At 41.3% G+C, this 20,066-nt stretch overlaps 1 protein-coding gene across 1 annotated transcript in view; it reads right to left on the reverse strand.

The window, feature by feature from the left end:
- Window positions 1-645: 645 nt before the first annotated feature.
- Window positions 646-20,066, reverse strand: part of itpr2 (inositol 1,4,5-trisphosphate receptor type 2) — a 56,186-nt gene continuing 36,765 nt past the window's right edge. Inside the window, exons 41-57 of the mRNA XM_022754203.1 lie at window positions 19,796-20,049; window positions 19,500-19,700; window positions 18,311-18,421; window positions 17,938-18,033; window positions 17,690-17,809; window positions 15,992-16,126; window positions 15,694-15,886; window positions 15,379-15,504; window positions 13,177-13,352; window positions 12,915-13,079; window positions 12,611-12,794; window positions 11,140-11,226; window positions 9,901-10,022; window positions 9,609-9,774; window positions 9,361-9,521; window positions 3,681-3,842; window positions 646-2,066 (exon numbers count right to left, since the gene is read on the reverse strand). Coding sequence (XP_022609924.1) covers window positions 1,986-2,066; window positions 3,681-3,842; window positions 9,361-9,521; window positions 9,609-9,774; window positions 9,901-10,022; window positions 11,140-11,226; window positions 12,611-12,794; window positions 12,915-13,079; window positions 13,177-13,352; window positions 15,379-15,504; window positions 15,694-15,886; window positions 15,992-16,126; window positions 17,690-17,809; window positions 17,938-18,033; window positions 18,311-18,421; window positions 19,500-19,700; window positions 19,796-20,049 — 2,540 coding nt within the window. The 3' untranslated portion in view covers window positions 646-1,985. The remainder of the gene's footprint in view (window positions 2,067-3,680; window positions 3,843-9,360; window positions 9,522-9,608; window positions 9,775-9,900; window positions 10,023-11,139; window positions 11,227-12,610; window positions 12,795-12,914; window positions 13,080-13,176; window positions 13,353-15,378; window positions 15,505-15,693; window positions 15,887-15,991; window positions 16,127-17,689; window positions 17,810-17,937; window positions 18,034-18,310; window positions 18,422-19,499; window positions 19,701-19,795; window positions 20,050-20,066) is intronic.

Genomic DNA, 20,066 nt, shown 5'->3' on the forward strand with positions numbered 1-20,066 from the left:
GTTTCTACCATATAGCCACTGCTTTCACCGACTGTCTAGACTTCTTTGCTTGCTAACTACTTTTTACGCCCTCTCAATGTGTACCCTGCAGACTTAATATGGACATATTTTTCTACTCAAATCATTATTTCTATTTTGTCAAATTAGTTGGGCTACTCTATAATTCCAACTACCGCCGGTTGTATATCATTGTTCTCGAAAATGGGCCTTACCTCTTATTTCTGTATTTTAATTACTTAATTCTATTTTAAAAGAATATTAAACTTAAATAACAGCAGGGCTCTTGAAGTAGACTGATATGAGAACAAAGGTTAAATAGGTTAGAGTCTGATTTAATCTCTATGTTTCATATAAACTATTAATTAGCTGCAATGAAATGATAAGATGAGCTAAAGTAAAGCAGCGCACAATCATCTGTTAACATTGGTTTTAATATGAGCCGACTACCCGGGCTGCATGAGCTGAAATATGATGCTGTCTGAATGAAGAAAGGTCTTTTCCTGGGTCCTGTGCTCCCTTCATGGAAAAGCACAAGTGTGAAACACCAAGTGCGTGGGTGAGTGGGTGCAGAGTGGGTCAGGGTGAATGTGGGAAGGTACTCATTCATCCCCAACAACAAGCAAGGATTGAGGCAAACTCTGCTTGAAAGCTTCTGACTCAAAGCGCGCCATTGAGTCTTGTTACACATTTATTACAACATCTGACCACATAAAATACATTTTTCTATACACTTTGTTTTAACAGAAAGTGTCACAGGACAGCTACGGTCAAGTGCATGCACTCGTAATCTGCCGTTCGTTTGTGCAAGTTTAAAACACAAGTTCAGATTTAACAATCAATTGCAGTCCAAGAGAGACAAGAAAAGATGATTTAAAAAAAAAAAAACTTTAAGAAACAGTAGAAGATGAAGATGATATGAACAGATACAGTAAATATTACAGTATTAGCTGACATCTCTATAGACATGAGGATGTTCATATTGTAACAAAGAGCTGCAAGCTTACCATCTTCAGTCAGCACTACATTATGTACCAATATAAGATTTAGACTTAAAAGAAATTTCAAGTATGTTTTGAACAGGTAATCATTATTTTTATTCACATTTCTGTTACTAATAAACTCTGTAGAAATCTGTAAAAAGGCAACTGAAATGGTGCAGTGCATGCATCTTTAAACACAACACAAACCATTTCAAAAATAATACCCCCGAACTAACAAACCCTTCCAGTTACAGGCTTAACTTTTTACCCTTTTTTTTTTGTTTTGAAAAAGTGCACTTTCAGTAATTGCAATTTACTGTTTATAAAAGTTAATGAGTAAGGCAGCATGAATCCTTTTCCAGAATGCAAAAATAATACTCCAGTTTATGAACCGAACATTTTCTTATAAATACCATCAGAAATCTAAAAAGGTAAAAGTGAGAATACTTGATTTTAGTGCACACCCTCTTCCCCTGGAGGCAAGCAGGAGATGCAAGAACCCCCCCCCCCAGGTTCTCTCCTCACAACCAATCACTGACCTCTGTGTGGCTGGTCGGTCAGCACCGAGACAGCTGAAGAACGAAAGCCGAGACGTGGCCATCCGCAGACTTGACAGCACTTCACCATTAACCTTACCATAACATTTCCCTTGATCTCTGTCTGGCACACTAACACTACACTGGCAGATGTGTGCCGTGTCTGGCCAATCATTCACAGAGACGTGTTCCTCTGTATACCAGAGCGTGCACAGACGGCCTATAAAGTGTGCTCCTAGTGGCCGAGCGAGCACATAAGGCAACAGTATGTATCCAGTAAGGCAGTGTTAGTGTCGTAGAACAGGCATTATGTATGTCGTGCTGGCCTCTTGCGATTTGACATCAGTAATAGTAGTACATATATTGCTCTTTAAAGCTGGAGTTTATGTGAATGTATTTCTGTGTGGTTTCTATTGCAAGCCTGCACTCAAGAGGCGTGTCATTGTTCCCTGTATGAACCTTGAGCTCCTCAGTGGGCCGGGATGTGATGGTTGGGCTGAGGAGGACCCAGGAATCCGAGCCTCTGCTTGTTCTTCCTCTGTTCTGTCATCTGTGGTGGATGCAGAGAGAGAAAGAAAAAAAAAACATCAACCTGGAGTGGCTTTTAATTTTGCACCTAGCATACACGATATGCAAGCTTGTGCGTGTGCTATTATTGCTCTTGTAGGTACTTTATTATGCAAAACACAAAGTTCCCACTATGTTTGGACATGATCATTACAATCCAGAGGGGAATATTTATCTATTTTATACTTGGAGTGCGGGTAAAGTGACTCTCTAAATCTCCTGTTGCATTAAACACTGCAAACAATTATACTGACCGTTTTGTCTATTTCTAAATTTCCTTTTCAGCATTTTACCAAAATATTATAAGAGATAAATCCTTTCCACTGCTGTGTGCAAATTGATTTATTCAGCGCTGTTATGACTGGAAACTAAAATGCTCCTTGGAAACTTAATTAGAGGACACCGTCATGTATGGGCGTGTTTTTGTGCAGAACTACCTGCACATTGGATGTTGTGTAAATGTGGGCAGGAAGCTTGTGATTTCTCATCATTATATTTGCAGTAGTTTCAGTGTTGATGTCACAAATGAAGGCCACTGGTTTTGTTAACCATAAACTGCATATTAAAGGAAACCGATTACGCTCTGAAGAACCCCAGAACTCACACACACACACAATACAATCTCAGCTGTGATAGTGTAAAGTGCTGAAGTCAGCAGAGATTGTAATGAGGGAGGAGCTGGAGCAGAAACAGAGTTCAGCGCTGGTGTAAGACCTGCAGGCCTCCCCTTGTGACTGGAAAGCTGTGGTCGGGCCTCACCTAGATCTGGACAAACACACTCACCTCTTGTGGTGTACGCTAACAATTGTGTTTATCATAAATTCAGAGCAACATCCTGGCTAATCCCATGACTACATATTAGTCAGTATGGACAACTGTAGACGTGCATTAGCATAATAAATGACCTGAAGTTGACCCAAGCTACAGATTCAGAGATAAAGCTTCCGTGTCTTGCTCCAGGGAACTTCAGCGGCACACAAACTTGGCTGTTACAGGGGTTACATGTGGGGTCCCGACCAGAAGGGAGATGTTACAGATTTACTGCTTGCTGAGGTCGACAGAGGTTGTTGTTTTGTGTACTCGTGTGTGATTCTCCCCTGGCAGGAGCTGTTTTCACACATCTGGCAGAAGAGGAACAAGGACAGGCCTGTGACTGGAATCACATGCAGGGGAGGCAGGTGATGAGAGTGATCAGTCACACTGCAGCAGCAGAACTAGTCATCCAAACAGCCAGAGGCTCACTGGAGGCTCTGAGTCGCGCTGATCGCTGACGTGATAGTCACCTGTCGTGCTGCGTTCAGGAGCATCGCGGCTCTGATAGAATCCATCTAGAATCCTGAACTTAGTGCAGAGATGGGTAGCAAAATGAGAGTGCTGGTGTCATGTGACCATGTGACCCTTTGCCCTGTGGGTGTTTTTAGGTGAAAGGAGTCTCAAGGTCAGCACAGTCCACGTGCTACAGTCGACTGAACAGCGTACAGCTAAACAAGATGTGACTTTGCTATTTTTTTTTTTGCATTCAGTTCAGACTACCACAGCGCTCAGACCGGAGCTTTTCCCACCACAGCATGAAAAATGGCCTGAAGTGGCACTCTACCTGTTCCTTGAGCTCAGCCAGCTGGCCCGAGAGCTGAGCCACCAGAGTGACAGTGCTGTCCAGTTTCTCCTGCAGAGAGCGCATCTCGTTCTGCTCGTTGTCTCCCTCGCTGCTCACCAGAGACATGGCTCTCATTCGGGGGAACCACTCCAAGTTCTTCTCCTGGGAGGAGAGAGGGAGAGATGAGATGTGAGAGAAACAGTGAGAAAGGTGAAAGGGATAAAAGGCTGAGATAAAGCTGACTCAGTGGGTCAAAGAGACGGCAGAAAAAGCACGCTGGCACTGACAGCGACATGGAGGATTTGCATAGACATACACGGAGCACAACAGCGCTAAAGCCAGACTGCAGCAGGAGAAGAAACAGAGAGGTATTGGTAGCGGGAGACAGGCGTGGAGGTTTAATATTAATCATTCCATCAGAATGGAAGCTGCTTTCCATTTAACGCTCGACAGTGTAGGATTTTTAAGTAGCACTGCTGTCTCATGGATACTGTGGATAGCAATTATACACTAAATGAACAGTAACTGCATTTCAGTTCTCACTCACTCCATAAACACGGCTGATGTGGGGATGAGTCACTGTCGTCTATCAAGAATACAGCTGGGAGTATAGTGTTATTTATTCCTGTGCCTGTGTGTGCAAGCTAACATGCAAAACAGAGACATTTAGTTTATTCTCTGTTTTTCCAACAGCGCAATGGACAGAGCGAATCTTTTGCAATAAAGCCACGAGAAAAAACAACAAGCAGAATGAACCTATACCATTATGTAATGGACTTAAATGCGTCTGTGTTTGTACATGTGTGGGTGTGTGTACTGTTGGTGTGCATGTGCATGGATATGTACATAGCAGACTGTGTGCCAGAGTGTGTGTTTTACAACACACACGCTCTGAAGGCGAGACAGGTTTCACAGAGACAGACATCAGCCATCAGCTAATCTTATGTAATATTCCTTTGCCAGTTCTTCTGATAAAAATTACTTAAAAGGTGCTGAGAGTGGGATTTGACTGGCACCACATTAAGTCCAGTAGGAGGAGTGAGGTATTCTCCCACCTACTCTTATATAAGAATAGACTGGAAGGATAGAAAAACTGATCAGAGTGTGAGACGCTGGGGACAGAGAAGAGGACATGAGGCGAGTGGAGTCTGAGGATGGAGAGGAATGTGGGGTGTGTGGGTTATTTGTTTTTGTTTCTTCAATTAATGAGTTTATCACACTTTGCTGAGTGAGGCGTTAATGGCTGTGACATATCATGGGATTCCAGCACCAATTTTAATTCACTCTGTGTCTGTGAGAATCAAGAGCAGGACCAAGAAATTAAGCTAAAAAAACAAAAATGCTTTTATTGTGTTTTCCTGGAGGAAGGGGCGGAAAATATATATTATATATAACTAAGATTTCTGTGTATTTGTACATTATTAGTTTTTTTAATTAGGCACCTTCCCTGATATGAAACATTTAAAATGTCTTTACACTGAAAAATGCAACAATGTGAGACATTTTGTTTCTGAAACAGAAGTGTCTGCCAGCCACATTTGTAGTTATCATATGTAACCACGTACATGTATACCTGCATCCCAGACTCAGATTACTCTCATAAAAAAAAGAGTTACTACACTTGTTTATTGTACTTGTTTTCAACATTTTGACTAATTTCCCCTCTTTGAATACTATTTCCACTGCGAACCACAGGAAGCAGTTAGACCGATTATGGGTGCTAAGCTACACAGTATGAATCGAGTCATTCTATAAGAGCTTGCATGAAAGTCCTGGACTAATTTGGCCCTCTGGCATCAAGGGGCCATAAAAAGAACAGTTTCCTTTCTCACAATTTCAAAAACACAGAAAAGGCACTGTGAGCTCAAAGACAAGTCTTCAAAATCATTGAAACTGACGACTACCTGATGCATGTTTTACCAAGTCATCCATATCTGATGGATTAAGTAACCTCAAAGATTCAATAAAGAGACCTAAGACATGTTACTAAGGGTGAATACAATATCCTCTTATATGCATTCGCTCATGTAGGTTGAAGTACCATCACTAGCTTAATGACATAAAAGTTAAACAGTGACTGGACAGAATCTGAATTATCCCACCAATGTTGCTATTCATTAGACTGCACAGTAGTCCACTGTGTGCCGAGCCGCACTGTCTGAATGACTCAAGCTTTAGTGTTGCTTCACTGATCCATTTGAACACCTCAATGAGCGTGAATTTACAGACATTCATGTGCTTCTCGCTCTTCTGTCGTCACCATACTGCTGCTGTGTTTCAAGCCACAAACACATTTTTATACTGTACTTGAGCTGAGCAGAGAGCGACAACGCAAACCAGAAAAGTCAGGTTGGTGTTTCGTTTCGTTTTTTAAAAAGACTGTGGGAACAACCTTTGATGTCAGACACCACAGTCAAACTTCAGCGAGGCTTGTCCCAAATTTATTATTAATTAACAATTACATTTAGCCATCACTTCGTTGATCGTTTTTGAGATTTTGAGATGAAATCAAATGCAACCCTGTGACAATATGATAATCCACTATGGGTGCTCTCAAACCTGCTTTAATCATCTACACTTACACAATTACCGCATGTCAATCTTCTTTAAAACCTCTCTAACAGAGCAATCCAGTAAAACTGATGGTGGTCATCCATTAGGTGATCAACAGAACATAGTTTTTAGTCATTTATTAATTGAAACCCCAGACACTGGATGGTAACAGTTTCCAAAATATGAGGTTTTTCCATGCTTTTCTCCTTTTTAATGGACAATTTTAAATTCTCCTCTGGGTTTCTTGATTGTTGGTAAGGAGAAATAAGGGCTGTGATCATCTTAACAGGCAGAACAATCATTAAACCAATTTATTATTAAAGATCTATTATGAAATAAGGTGTTTTATGTGTGATATTCTCATCATACCTCAAGAAAAATTGTACAGTGTTGAATTACATAAAATCCCTGTATCTCTGTATTTTTAGTTGGACTACATGTTATTAACCTTATATGTAAAAAACGGAATTTAAAATAAAAGAGTGGAGTTCCAGGTGTTGGATGCTACAGCTGAACACTTGTGAGCAACAACCTAAAAGATACAGAGGAGTGTCAGCAGATACAATGACACAGCACACAGATAGATTGTATTTACCACACGTTCTCTCACACACACACACACACACACACACAGTTCTGTTAAGCACTTCTTAAAAAAAGCAACAGACCTACTGCATCTAATAAAATCCAATCTGACCTCTGCCCTTGTTTTTCAACATTTCTGTTGCTTCTTTGACATGTCACATGTGTGTTCTCAAGTAAATGAAGGGTTCATGATTTGACAGTGAGTCTGTGTCAGTGTGTGTGTGATAGACAGAGAGAGAAAGAGAGAGAGAGAGAAAGAGAAAGAGAGAGAGAGAGAGGGACAGGAGAGCACGTGCCATGCAGGGCTGAGCTATTAGCAGGCCACTTGAGATGGGTTATGTAACAGCGTTGTGGCTGCTGCAGTACCTGCTAGGCCTGTAGTCGCTGTCATAATTTTACACACAAACACCAGCGCAATGATTCACATCCACATGCACAACAGAGCAACAGAACAGACAGTCAGTGTAACACGATCCTACTCTTTTGCTTGGCACCACATCATTCTATCCTACCAAACCAGATGTACTCATTATGAGTGTCTGTGTCAGGGTCTGTGCGTGTGCTTGTGTGTGTGCTTGTGCGTGTGTGTGTGTGTGTGTGTGTGTTTCAGGTCATCAAGTTTCAGCTCTTTTCCAACAAGGGTGGGGAGGGCAGAGTAGTTTCATGGAGTTTCATGTTGAGTTGTCGCCCCAAAACTGTAGTGCAGTGGTGCAGGAGATTAGAATAAAGATGAAGCTTAACAAGTGGAGCCCCAGACTACAGACTGACACTTGTTCCTACCTAAACGGCCGAGTCCAACCCTCCCCTGGTCTGCGGTGTGGAGCAGACTGCTGCAGAGATCAACATCATGGATTCCTCTACTTTATAATTCAGCTGTTTTTTCCATTGCTGCTTCTGTCCTTGCACCTATGCTGTCTCATCCACTCTAACTTACTGTGTGTGAGCAGGTTGAGGTATTGACTCTAAAGTTCCCTGAAATGTACACTTTTTTACACCTTTATTCATCTTTTGTCACCTTTTATGCAGAGAATGAATAGTTTATTTTTGCATCTGGAGAGCGTCTTCTGCTTCTTGTCAATGTAGGGTCAATGAGTTGTGACTTCCATAAAGTTGGCTGACTAACCAGAGACAGATTAAGAATGCGCTGAAGTCATTTATTTTGCACTTAATTTCCGCTGTGTGCTATTGTTTTGTCTTTATTGCACTGTATGTTGTTTATACTGCATACCACATCACCATGATTTAAATTTTTTTTTTTTTTTTTTTAAACTAAATTCGTGACAGACTGTTCAAAATCACAGGGTTTCTCTTAAGTTTTCTCTATACTTATTTTATTTAAAACCTTCTTTGTACTGACTGTGATGAAACCCACAAGCTGAAAAACACACTGGTCTGACAATAAAGTTATGAATAATACTACGTGTTGTTGGAATTATGACTCTTTTTAGGACTGCTTTCCTCCTCTGTTTACCTTTGAAGTAGGTGAAGTTGATTACAGGACATGCCCTTTAATCTTAATGTTGTTGTTGTAATATTGTACCATTTTAAGAGACTCTTGAAAGAATATAGTTTATATGTACCAGCTAGATATTCCATGAGGAAACAAAATTGACATAAAAAAGTTGTTTTAGCTTGAGTCTATTACCCTCCTGTGTGTGTTTCTGCTCTGCAGCATATTAGGAGGTGTTAATATAAATTCCTGACTCATCATTACCTCATCACACAGCAATACCTTGGCCTGGCATCAGAGAGTCGACCTGTTGGAAGACCCGCTGATGCATATTAATTCAATGTCTGTCACCTGTTTGTTATGCAAATTGTTCATTATAATGCAACCATTCTTATGCCGATCACGGCCGAATGTTAATCACAAAATGTGCCATTGTGCTCAGAGGCTTCATATGAATCCATTAACCTAACGGCAACACCTTTGGTTGCCCTTACATCCTTCAGCTTCTTGTCTGTGTGTCAGTGCAGCAAGTTGGTGCATTGATGATAATGGACCTGGATTGGGTTTAATTACTATTTAACCACACTGTGTCCCAGCAGGTTAGGAGCTCAGCAAAGTGAAGACTACCTAGGCACAGAGACCCATCTCTCTCTCCAGCAGTGAGGGGGAAGGAGAATAAATTGGGATGCTTGGCACAGGCCTAGAGGCTCAGTCTCGTCTGCTTCTCTAGCATACTGTGGAAGTCTGCTCACTGAGGAAGGCTGCACATCTCTGAGACTCCAACACTAAGACATCTGTATGCTGACTGGTGTGACTTGCCAGCAAAATATGAATTAGGGTGTGAAATGAATGTGTTTGTTTGTCCATATGTTCCATATGGAATAATGAGCAGAATCCTCCAGGCTGGGGTGTGTTCATGTGCTTGTCAGCCATCTTAAAACAGCTGAGTCCCAATTTCCTAAATTATTACACTGTTGTTGCACACATTGCAAAAACAAAAAACAAAAAGCACTTTGTTGTAGCTAAAACTTTACAACGGTTGTGTATGACCATTTCCTGTGTGTGTCCTGTATATATGTTTGCTCTACTGACCGCGATCATCTGAGCCACGTAGCTCTCAGGGCCGGTGTATTCGGTTGGATCCTTCACCCTCACCAAAACCAGGAAGTAAAGGTAGTGCCACATGCTGTGCTCAGATTTGATGTGCTCCTCAAAGGACACCGTCTTGTTGTCAAATTTGTCCCTTTCCAAGCCTGAAAAACATTAGCTCGATTTATAAACACTGCTCTCTCACTTCCCATGTCCATACAGTATCGTGTGAACCACATGGCCGTACGCACCACAGATGAAACAGGTGGTTTTCAGGATCTCCTCCTTCCTCTGTTTCTCACTCCTCAAGTCAGCGAAGGTGTCGATGATAACACCAAATATGAGGTTGAGAACAATGATGATGACGATGAAGAAGAACAGAAGGTCGTAAACTACTCGGGCAGCAAACAGAGGCTCCTGGATGATAACATATGGAGAAAATGCATAATTGAAAAAAAAAAAAAAAATCAAATATAATTCAAGCCCGAATTAAACTGAGTGAACACGGTAATTCATTTGTTAATGTTGAGGTTATTTTTTTACCTTTTGGGAGGGTCTCCTGAGAATGTCTCCCACACCTCCTCCATTACGCAGTCCCTGGTTCAACACTGTGATTATACACATGAGCAGAGTGTCGCACACCCGCTCCATCCCATTATCTTCTTCTATAACAAGGCAAACACACAGAACAACATGTGAATGGCTAGTGACAAACAATAAAACAGAGAAGTCATTTATATAAAAATAGAAAAAATACATCAGTAGTATTCAAGATTAAATGGGCAGTAATGGCAGCTTAATATCTTTGTAATGAATCAATGAATCAATATCCAATAAGCCAAAAATTACACAAAATTGGTCTCCACTGTACATCTGAACTTCTTATTTTTCTTCAAGGCACTATGTCCTTTTCATTACTTTGATAACCAAAGAATCGACTAGATTTATGTAACTCATAACCAAACCTTCCGATTTGATTTTCCATACCAATGAATCTGAATTTGACTGAAATGAGATAAGTCAAATTGAACTAAATAGGGTGTGGAAGATTTAAAGAAAATGTTCAACATTCAAAAAGTTCAAGTTCAGGAAAAACAAACTCTTCTATTATTCAAATACAGTCTGACCTAAGTAAAAAAAAATGACCACTCAGCTGACTTTTACAGCTGACTGATAATAAAATACTTTTTCATAGGAACAGCTGATAATAGTGTGACGAAAGATCAAAAGGATATCTTCATCACAAATGTGAGGATAAAACAGAACAAAATGAAAAGAATTAAAGCACTATAACCTAGGAGGAAATGTGATATCATTTATATCACATATGAAATGTACATGTACAGTGCTGTAAATAGGAAAATGACATGCACAGCATGACTGCTGAGGACAAAGAGGAGTTGAAGGATGTGGATGAGATCACGTGTGTGCCCCTATAGTGCAGGTGATCCATGGAGACGCAAGAGAACAAACAGGAGTGTGAGTCACCCCCTCTGCCTCATCAAGTTTTTTTTTTGGTGTGTGCATGCCTCTAAGTGTGTATGCGTGAAACAGTATATGGCAGTGTGTGTGAGTGTGTCAGTGTGTGGTGTGTATGTGTGTGTGTGAGTAACCTTTCAGGAACTGACTACTGCCAGAAAGGTCACTTTCACACCCACAAACCGGAAAATCTTAAAATTTGTCCACTCAACAGTGATTTCCATAACTGGTAGGTTGTAAAGCAAAAACAAAACAAATCAAGATAAAATAAATTTGAATAAAATAAAATAAACTAAAACTTACCAGGAACAGAATTGGGTGTTGGAAGAGGACAGCTATCTTTCATACATGTTTCAGTAACTCCATTGTTACTCAGTAAATCCCTTTTTCCTACAAAGAAAATAAGAGAAAAAGTGGAAAAAATTGTGTAATTGATTACTGATAAAAGCACTGAGAATTTACAGTTGAAAGGATGTGATTAAATTGTGCTCTTGCATTAAAACTGCTTCCCAATAATTCTCGTCAGCAGCGATAAAATCAGCAAGAAAGATATAGACAGACATTATGTAAACTGAGGCAGCAGCTGCTGGGTGGGCGGCGAAGTGTTGCTGAAAAAACCTGAACAAATCATTTGCACACTGGCAAAGCCTTGAGCAGCAGAGGAGCTATACTTGAGTGTGATCAGCTCCGGCAGACAGGCAGAGGGAGAACTGTACACATAGGCCACAGTGTCACCAAAAGGGCCTTCCTCCCTGATGGGCTGGGCGACAGAGGGCAGGGCAGGAAATCAAGACGCAGAGGAAGAAGAGGAAGAAGAAGAAGAAGTGTGGTTGGGACAGGAGGGTCGAGGTAGGGCGCAGGGCCCGCAGGCCAGAGGCGGCAGCAGCGTGGACAGGGTGCTCCTCAGCTTTGATTGAGCTCCGGTTGTGTCTCCGCTCACCCCTCAGCTAACAGACAGACAGGCGTGAGCCCAGCTGGTTACATAACCCACCACTGCTCTGCTGTGTCTGCTGTGCTCTATTCAGCAAAACACAGGATGGCGCGGCCACCAGGTTATGCAACAGGTGCACATGTGCTAGCAGGTTGTCTTCCTGACCGTCGGAGCACTGTGCCAGAGCTCATTAACACACCCACACTCTCCACAGTGTTTTCAAAACATGTGCCTGAGTATGTATATATACACTGTACTGTAGTGAGAGTAGTCAACGTTTTTTTTTTTATTAAGAGACTGTGTATATGCAAACATTGATTTTACAGTTTTTATTTAGAATTTCTTTTATTTGTTTGTGAACAAAATAATTAAGTTGTAAAAGTGATTGATTAGGAGCCAAAGGATCTTTTGATCCTTAGCTCCAGAGTTACTGTCCAAAATGTTTAGTTGTTTGATTTATGTAGAGCCACCAACTGCCCTGTCTGCCAGTCTGTATCAGTCATCTTTACTTTTGCTTGAGTTTTAAACTTATTAAGCAATAGGATGCACAATCTCTGGGCTATTGATAAGTTTAGGGCAGAAAAAGAACTCACAAACCCCACGCTGTTATAGAGAGCATGAGAAGGACATGTTTAGGTTAAATTCGGGAGCAGAGCAGCCACAAGCAGCAATGTTGCAATTACTTGGTCAGTGTCTTAGACCACTTGGATGCTCGAACGTCCCATGATTAATAAAAACTGTTATTTTGCCACAATAGGAGTCAAGCTATACTTCAGGTAAAATCTACTTTACATTAATGATTGTAATGATTAAGAGTCTTTTAATAAATTTAGGAGTTGAGACCTGGTGCAGGAAGGCGGTCCACCTCCATGCGGAAGTCATCCTTGAGGAACAGGAAGCCGATGATAGAGAAGAAGTAGACAAGAAAGATGGCCAGCACAGCGGTCAGAATAATGGAGCGGCCATTCCTCGTCACACTCTTTATCACGTTGAGCAGCGTCTCCTCTCGGATCACCAGGTCAAACAGCTGTGGAGAATCAACAGCCGTGAGTCGTCAGCAAATTGACTTATTCAGAATAACTGTTCTCGCTGCGCTGATCAATCGGTGTCAATGTAACAGGAGTGAAATGTGTAAGAGCTTTGTTACCAAAAAGCTGTAGAAGAACTCGTGCACAAAGAGGCCCAGGACGCAGATGATGGCATAGCCCAAATGGTAGATAAACAGCATGTCCATCACAACTGCTTTGTAGCCACGAGTGAATGTCCCCTGGTTGCCCACAAAACTTACAAGAAATACTAGCTTGTTGAACAGCTGAAAGAGAAGAAGAGAAGTAAACAGCTTTGATGTATAAAGAGGCAAGAATGAACATATCTTTCTACAACACTGGATCAAATCTTCCTTTACTCACATTGACGGTACCCAGCAATAAAAGAGCAGGACCGAGGCCCATTGTGTAGATGGCACGCAGAATAAGGGAGACCAGGAAGAACAGGATGCCCCACGGCTTGGGTAAGACGGGAAGTAATGCAGTGAACACCCCCAGCGCCACCCACAGTGAGATATTCCAGAACGAGGACAAGGTGCCTGGACAGAAGAGTAAAATATCAATCAAGGAACCACACATCAATGCTCTGTACCATTGTGGCATTCCTCTAATGAATTATTCACCTGAGCTAAGAGCTTAATTTAGCCCAACGCAGTCAGAGGCGACACTTTAAAATGTCAAACAGTCAGTTCACACTGTAGACCACCACACTGAAGCTCAGGATGATTTAGGAGGTGTTTTGATGATTTATTGATTAATTGATTAAAAAAAAGAGGCTTATCAGTATTATTATCACTTATCACTAAGGCAAAAGAATCACATACATATTCCTGTTTATGTCTGAAGTGAGGCTTAAACCATTTAATCACTCCATGACACACCAACAAAACTCATTTTGTTCACATCTGTGTGAGATTTTTTAAGCCCCCTTGATATATGACTGATATCACTGGTAATGGGATTCGTTCAACAAAACCTGAATTCAATCTAGCAACACTAAAGAGATTATAAATGCCATGTAAAGAATCAGAGAGGGAGAGACGGAAAATTATAGAGGTTCTGCATGCCCGCACAGGTGTTTTCAATTAACCTCACTGATTAGACCTCAGGGTGAGGATGGGCGGAGCTATGCTGGGTTTACATGACGTCACTAGACTCAATGTACAGTATCAATATCAAACTCCTGCTGACAAACAAACAAACCAACTGACAAGACAGGGGTGAAAACAACCAAGTTGTCTCCCCTTGACAGATGCAACTAGAGAGAGAGGGAGATTTCAATGATGCACACCTAAACTATGGGTGAAAAGTTTGGAAGCACCTCCATTTTCCAGCTAGAGGGTTTTTTTATGTCATCAACAAAAGTTGGGGCACCTGTAGGAATTGTTTGCATTAACTTTCAAGGCTTCATTTACTTCCATTGCTGCAGGAAAGCTGTAAATTAACCAGTTTCTTAATCCCTGACAGAGGTCCATTTCCAATTAAATTTACATGATTTCTCAGTTTTTAGTGACCTAAACTTTTCACCGGTGTGGACAATCAGTGTATTTCTGTTTGAATTATTTAATCTAAAGGCAATTAGTTTGTGGAGAGGGCCACACTATCAGGACTTCTCATTACAGTGGAGACACAGGCCCCTATATTATTAATTCTTTAATTAGTTTGAAAAGTCTCTTACTTACGTTTGTTTGGAAATAAAATAGCAAGAGTTATTATTGAAGTTGGTGTTAAGCCTCAGTACAAGTCGTGGCTTATTTAGTGGTAGTGTTAGTGTGGCTGTTTTAGACTTACTGTATAGTTGTTTTAGTGCACCTCAACTTAAAATCTGAGGACACACAGAGACTGGACTTTATATGTTTTATTGATTAATTTTTCAGAATGTCTGCCATTAAGCTGGGCTACAGACACAGTCAGCACTTAAACTCCTGATAAAACACAACACATTTCTCTCAAATGGTGTAAAATAATGGTGGATAATGATAACAGGGTTAGAATGTTTATCTTACTGTCTTATTTGCCAGTCCCTCTTCCTCATTTTTGTTTGTGAGACTCAAATGTCTTTTGGTCTAATAATGCTATTGATTTCACTTTGCATGTAAATTGAAGGTGATGATAGGCGATAAGGTGTTTTTTAATTATATAGCTTTTAATTTTGGTTTTGATTTTCATCTGTGAAGTTTATGATACCGAACAAAGCACATATCAGTTTGTCTCCACATTGATGTATCGGTTAGTAGATGGTAAATGAATCTAACTTTAATTAGGAAGCTAAATAATTTTGATGGAGTGTTACATTTCACCCACAGGCCACCTAATTTAATCTATAGGCCCATCTATCAGTTTGACAAATTAAAAAAACACATGGGTTTGAGACAGCTAGACTTATCTTGAGAGGAAGCTGCAGCTCTACCTAGCATGAACAATACCCATCAGTCAGACTAGCTGCAGCCGCACTGCATGACCAGAGACACTTTACACATGCTCACATTTGACATGAAAGGGCATCATGTAGATCAATTTTAGCAGAAAATCAAAAAAAATAAATAAATATAAATGAGTTCTCACCTTCATCGCCGTCATCACCAAATGGGTAGAATACAGCCACAGCGATGTTGAGCAGGCAGGCCAGGTAGAAGGAGATGCTCCCCCAAAGTGAGATGTGGCGTGAGAACCAAAACATGGCCTTATTTTCTGCACAAACAGAACAGGAGGCTTACAGTAAGGACAGGTACACAAAAACACTGCAGGCCATTCAATTTATTCTGGACACAACAATAACCAGACACTGTGGATGATGATCATGATTTACCATTCAGCAGCCTGCTTGTGCTGCTACTATCATTATTTTCCGAGCGCAGGATTCAGAAAGTAGAGACTTACTGCGGATCTTCTTCTGCCACCTCATTTCATTGTAGAGGTTGTCAAACTGCTGGAAGAAGTCGTTAACCTTGCTGCCCTGGTCGTCTCTCTCAGTGGTGGTGAACACGCGCACCTTGGACTCCGCGGTGAGGTACTCGCAGATGTTTGGGACTGGGAACACTATCTGCTCCATGCTGCGGTCATGACGCACAATCTGCCAAATAGATATCCAGTATATCCTCATTACAGGTTGGCGTCTGTTGCATTAAAGGTTTTGGAGACTGAGAGGATAAACGGATGAACTGATGACGAGGTTTACCTCTATCTGAGCTGTGTGGTTGGCATAGTAATGAAGGGCGTCATCCTTCTCACTGTCGGGGTCCACCCCTGACCCCTGCCCCAATGCCGAGCCTGGCCTCAGGCTCTGCTGCAGGATCTTGCTGTGTCGGGCCAGCTAGGATCCAAAAAGAAAAACTCCTCATTTATTCCAATCTGAAATTCCAAGGAACTTTGAATCATGAAAATCATGACTTGAGATTAAAAAAATCCTTCAAAAGCTACTAGTAAAGAAATATCAAACCACTTCATGAGAGCGAAAACAAGAAAATGGCATTTGACCTGACAATAAAAAGACAAAAGAGCAACAACAAAAAAAAAGCCATGACTCATGAATAACTAAAAACCGCTCTTGATTCATTGTTCGTAGAGTATATACTATATAATTGAATTTAACAACAGGATCAATTTCACATATGCATATTGCCATTCCTGTTCTATATATGTAGTTCTTTTAGGTAATACTAGAAAAGAAAATAGAAGAAAAGAAATATAAAAGAAATACAGCCATTTGGGAACGACTTCGATTTTTGTTTTGCTAGATCAGTCTTTCTTTTTCTCTCTTTTGTCTTTACTCTTATGTATTTACATTTGACATGTAAGTTAACAATTCAGGGCATTTTGTATTCCTTTTTTTTCCTGCTTCTTTCTGCAGTTGATCAAAGTTTGCCTTAAATGTGTGCCACAGTGCACTAGGAGGAAAATATAACACAAGCCATACTTTGAGGTTGGATTTTTATTTTTTTTGGTTTTCTTACTCTTTTTTTCACTGTACTTATGTCTCTTGAATATATAATTGCCAAAACAGGGCGAAACATAAATCCTGTAAATCCTATTCGAGCCTGTAAAAAATACACAAAGTACTTCACTGTTTGCATTTTTATGATCTGCTGTTTATCATTCACTCGTCTATTTACTTGTTCATGATTTATTTCCCATCCCACACACTAAATACAATGAATATCTTCATAAACATACTTGTTAAGCTCATGTCTAAGTTTGTGCGTCATTAGTAGGTGTGTGTGTGTGTGTGTGTGTGTGTGTGTGTGTGTGTGTGTGTGTGTGTGTGTTCAGACTCTGAGGTCAAAAAGAAATCATAAGTGGAACAGTAAAAAAAAATCATTTCCTTGTCATGATGAAACTAGTCTGGTTGTTTGGACAAAAATACCCTGTCTGACTCTTGGCTGTAAAGAAGCAGAAGCGAAAAACCTGGTAGACTCGGCTTGCCCTCTCCAAATGACAAACTGTAGAGGAAGGCAGAGACACACAAGATGCACACACACATTTGCAATACAACTACTTTCTCAGTGGCACAACACGCCCGTCTCATTTCATCACCGCTGTTACCCTGGTAAACCACATTTGTTTAGTAGTACAGTGGCTAACTGCCTCAGTGAACACTCGCAGCCTACCTGTCTGCAGAAACAGTGTCACATCCTGAAAACTAATTTAAGCATACCGGCAGAGCGGTTCACAGAAGAGCAGTCTTCCATCGTTTAGCACAGACAACACACTGTAATAGGAGTATGCATGTGGACACACACACATACACACCCACACACACACACAAACAAGCTCCTGCAGTAGAGGGCCCTGGGGTGAGCAGAAGGTCAGGCAGACGGACAGGAAATGCAGGAATGCCTCAGTTACAGACAAAAACAAGCGCAGGCATTTTCATTACCTGGTGTGCCAGGATGTAAATGTTGTGTCCGACGTCTTTGGGCTTGATCTGGTCTCCAACACTGTCCTCATCCTCCTCACTCTCCAGACCCTGAGTGTAGGCTTCCTTCATCACATCAACCTGAAGCACAAAAGGGTATGAAAAGTCACTGCTTCTTAGAGTGTAGTCACTTGTAAACAGATTTTACATGGGACATATCTAGATGTAATCTGTATACATGCTTAACACACAAACATACAGACACTTACCAGTTCAGTGGGCCTCATCTTGTAGAGGATCTTCTCTGCGTTCTCACTGTCATGGCGGCTCTCCATGATAGCCAATAGGAGCTTGGAAGCATTGTTCTACAACAGAAGGCTCCAGTAATGAGCTCAGACAACATCATCAGCAATTCAGGAAATAAGGATTTCATGGAGGCAATTTTTTCAAAATCACATCACTCTCATGTTGTAATTTGATTAATCTTAAGAGTTAAAAGATTGAAAACTTCAGCAGTTAAACTATGAATAATAAGTACTATGAGGAAATTCATAAGTAATGCTACAGTATAGTAATGGCTGCTAATGGCTGTGTGTCATAGCGATCAGAAGCTCAGTGCTCTCAGAGACACCTGCTGCTTACCTTGAGCTCCAGCACCAGGTCCAGGCGATGCTTACCCAGGGGGTTGATGGAGTTGACAATCAGTGCTATAATAATGTCAATCCCATTTGACTCATGCTTGGCTATACAGGTCTGGAAATTAAGAGCAGTACAGTTAGAGTCAAAGCACAAAAACTAAAAATTCATCAGAAAAAGACGTGTCTGCACAATTTATTACCTCGTTAAATATCCACTAAACCATTAGTGGGCAATATTTTTTTCCAGTGGGCCATACTGACTCCGTTAAAGTAAGTGAAGGGCCACACAATTGGAAATAAAATTTAAACATGAAATATTTACTGCAGAATTACTTTAAACTACCGGTACATAGATTTGGTGGGCTTGATTGTGTTATTCACTAGCCCTTTTTAAACAAATACATGATCATACTCATGAATATTACAATTAACATCTCAATTAACTACTATGATTCAGTGAGACTGCGCATCAATCACTTCCACACGCCTGGTAACGGCCCGACGAGACAGACTGACTTTTTCAAACTGACTTTTATTGTCAGGGCACAGTCTCAACCATACGGTCTTTCAAAAACTCACCCTCTGAGAACGACCTGCTGTGTTTGGCTAGCTTAAGAGCCGGCATGTAGCTTACTTTTGTGACTGTCTCTTGTATGGCCGTCTGCTTCACAAAAATATTCTGACGGGCGGTTAAATCGGAGGACAATTTCAGGGCCCTTTGTTCTCTCTCCCGCGACGATAGGTTGGTGGCATAGTTGGCATGCTTGGTCGAAAAATGTCTCTTAATATTATATTCTTTGAAAACAGAAATTGCATTTTGGCATATCAGGCATACAGCCTTTGAACCCACATGAGTAACGAAATATTTATAAGTCCACTCGGTGTTAAAAACACGACATTCTGAATCAACTTTTCCCTTTTTCACAGCACTCATCCTGATGATCATCGAACTGTCTATGCAAGAGTCAAGGAAGTGCATTTTCACCCACTCCAAATTAAAATAGCCCTCTGTTGCAATCAGATCGTATAGCAGTTCAAACTCATGCCTCTATAATGCGGGATTTTTTTTTTCTTTTCTTTTCTCCTCTGTGGATGTCGCGGGCCGGACTGAGACGGCCCACGGGCCGGGTCTGGCCCGCGGGCCGTAAAATGCCCACGTGTGCACTAAACTAACCAGTCCCCCCCCCCAATACCTGGTTTTCATGGCAGGGTCCCTGGCAGTACTCTGTGATGGTTTCCAGGGTTTGGCGAACCAGATCCACATTACTCTCATTGATATAAAGGCCCAGCAGCCCGAGGCCTCCAGTGGTGCTTCCACAAATGCAGTCCAAGAACTGAAGAGTCTCGCACACCAGATTGTAGTTAGTCTTGTTGTTCTGGTTTCGCAGAAAGTTCTGTACACAGAGTAGAAAAACAAAAGTCAATCAGAAGTCCATTGAACAGTGACTGGACAAGGGTCTTACTCTCAATCACGAAAGGGTGCCAGTACCTGCAGGTCTGTATTGTGGTTCTCACAGAGCAGCTGTAGGTAACGTAGGATGGGTTTCATGATGGTGATGGCTGGGCTCATCTGAGTTTCTTCTATGACCTCCTCGGCCCCGACTATCTCACTGTTCTGGCCGAGGCCCTCAAGGTCGGGATCCAGCTCCTTTCTGAAGGCGCAGAAGGCCTTGGAGGTCACAGAGGAGGCCTCCTTCAGCTGCCCTCGCATGTCCTCCCTCATATGAAGTCCTGAGTCTTTCCCTACAGTGCAGCGTGCA

This window comes from Seriola dumerili, unplaced genomic scaffold (assembly GCF_002260705.1).
Source record: "Seriola dumerili isolate Sdu_G_001 unplaced genomic scaffold, Sdu_1.0 BDQW01000219.1, whole genome shotgun sequence".
In the NCBI taxonomy this organism is placed as follows: domain Eukaryota; kingdom Metazoa; phylum Chordata; class Actinopteri; order Carangiformes; family Carangidae; genus Seriola; species Seriola dumerili.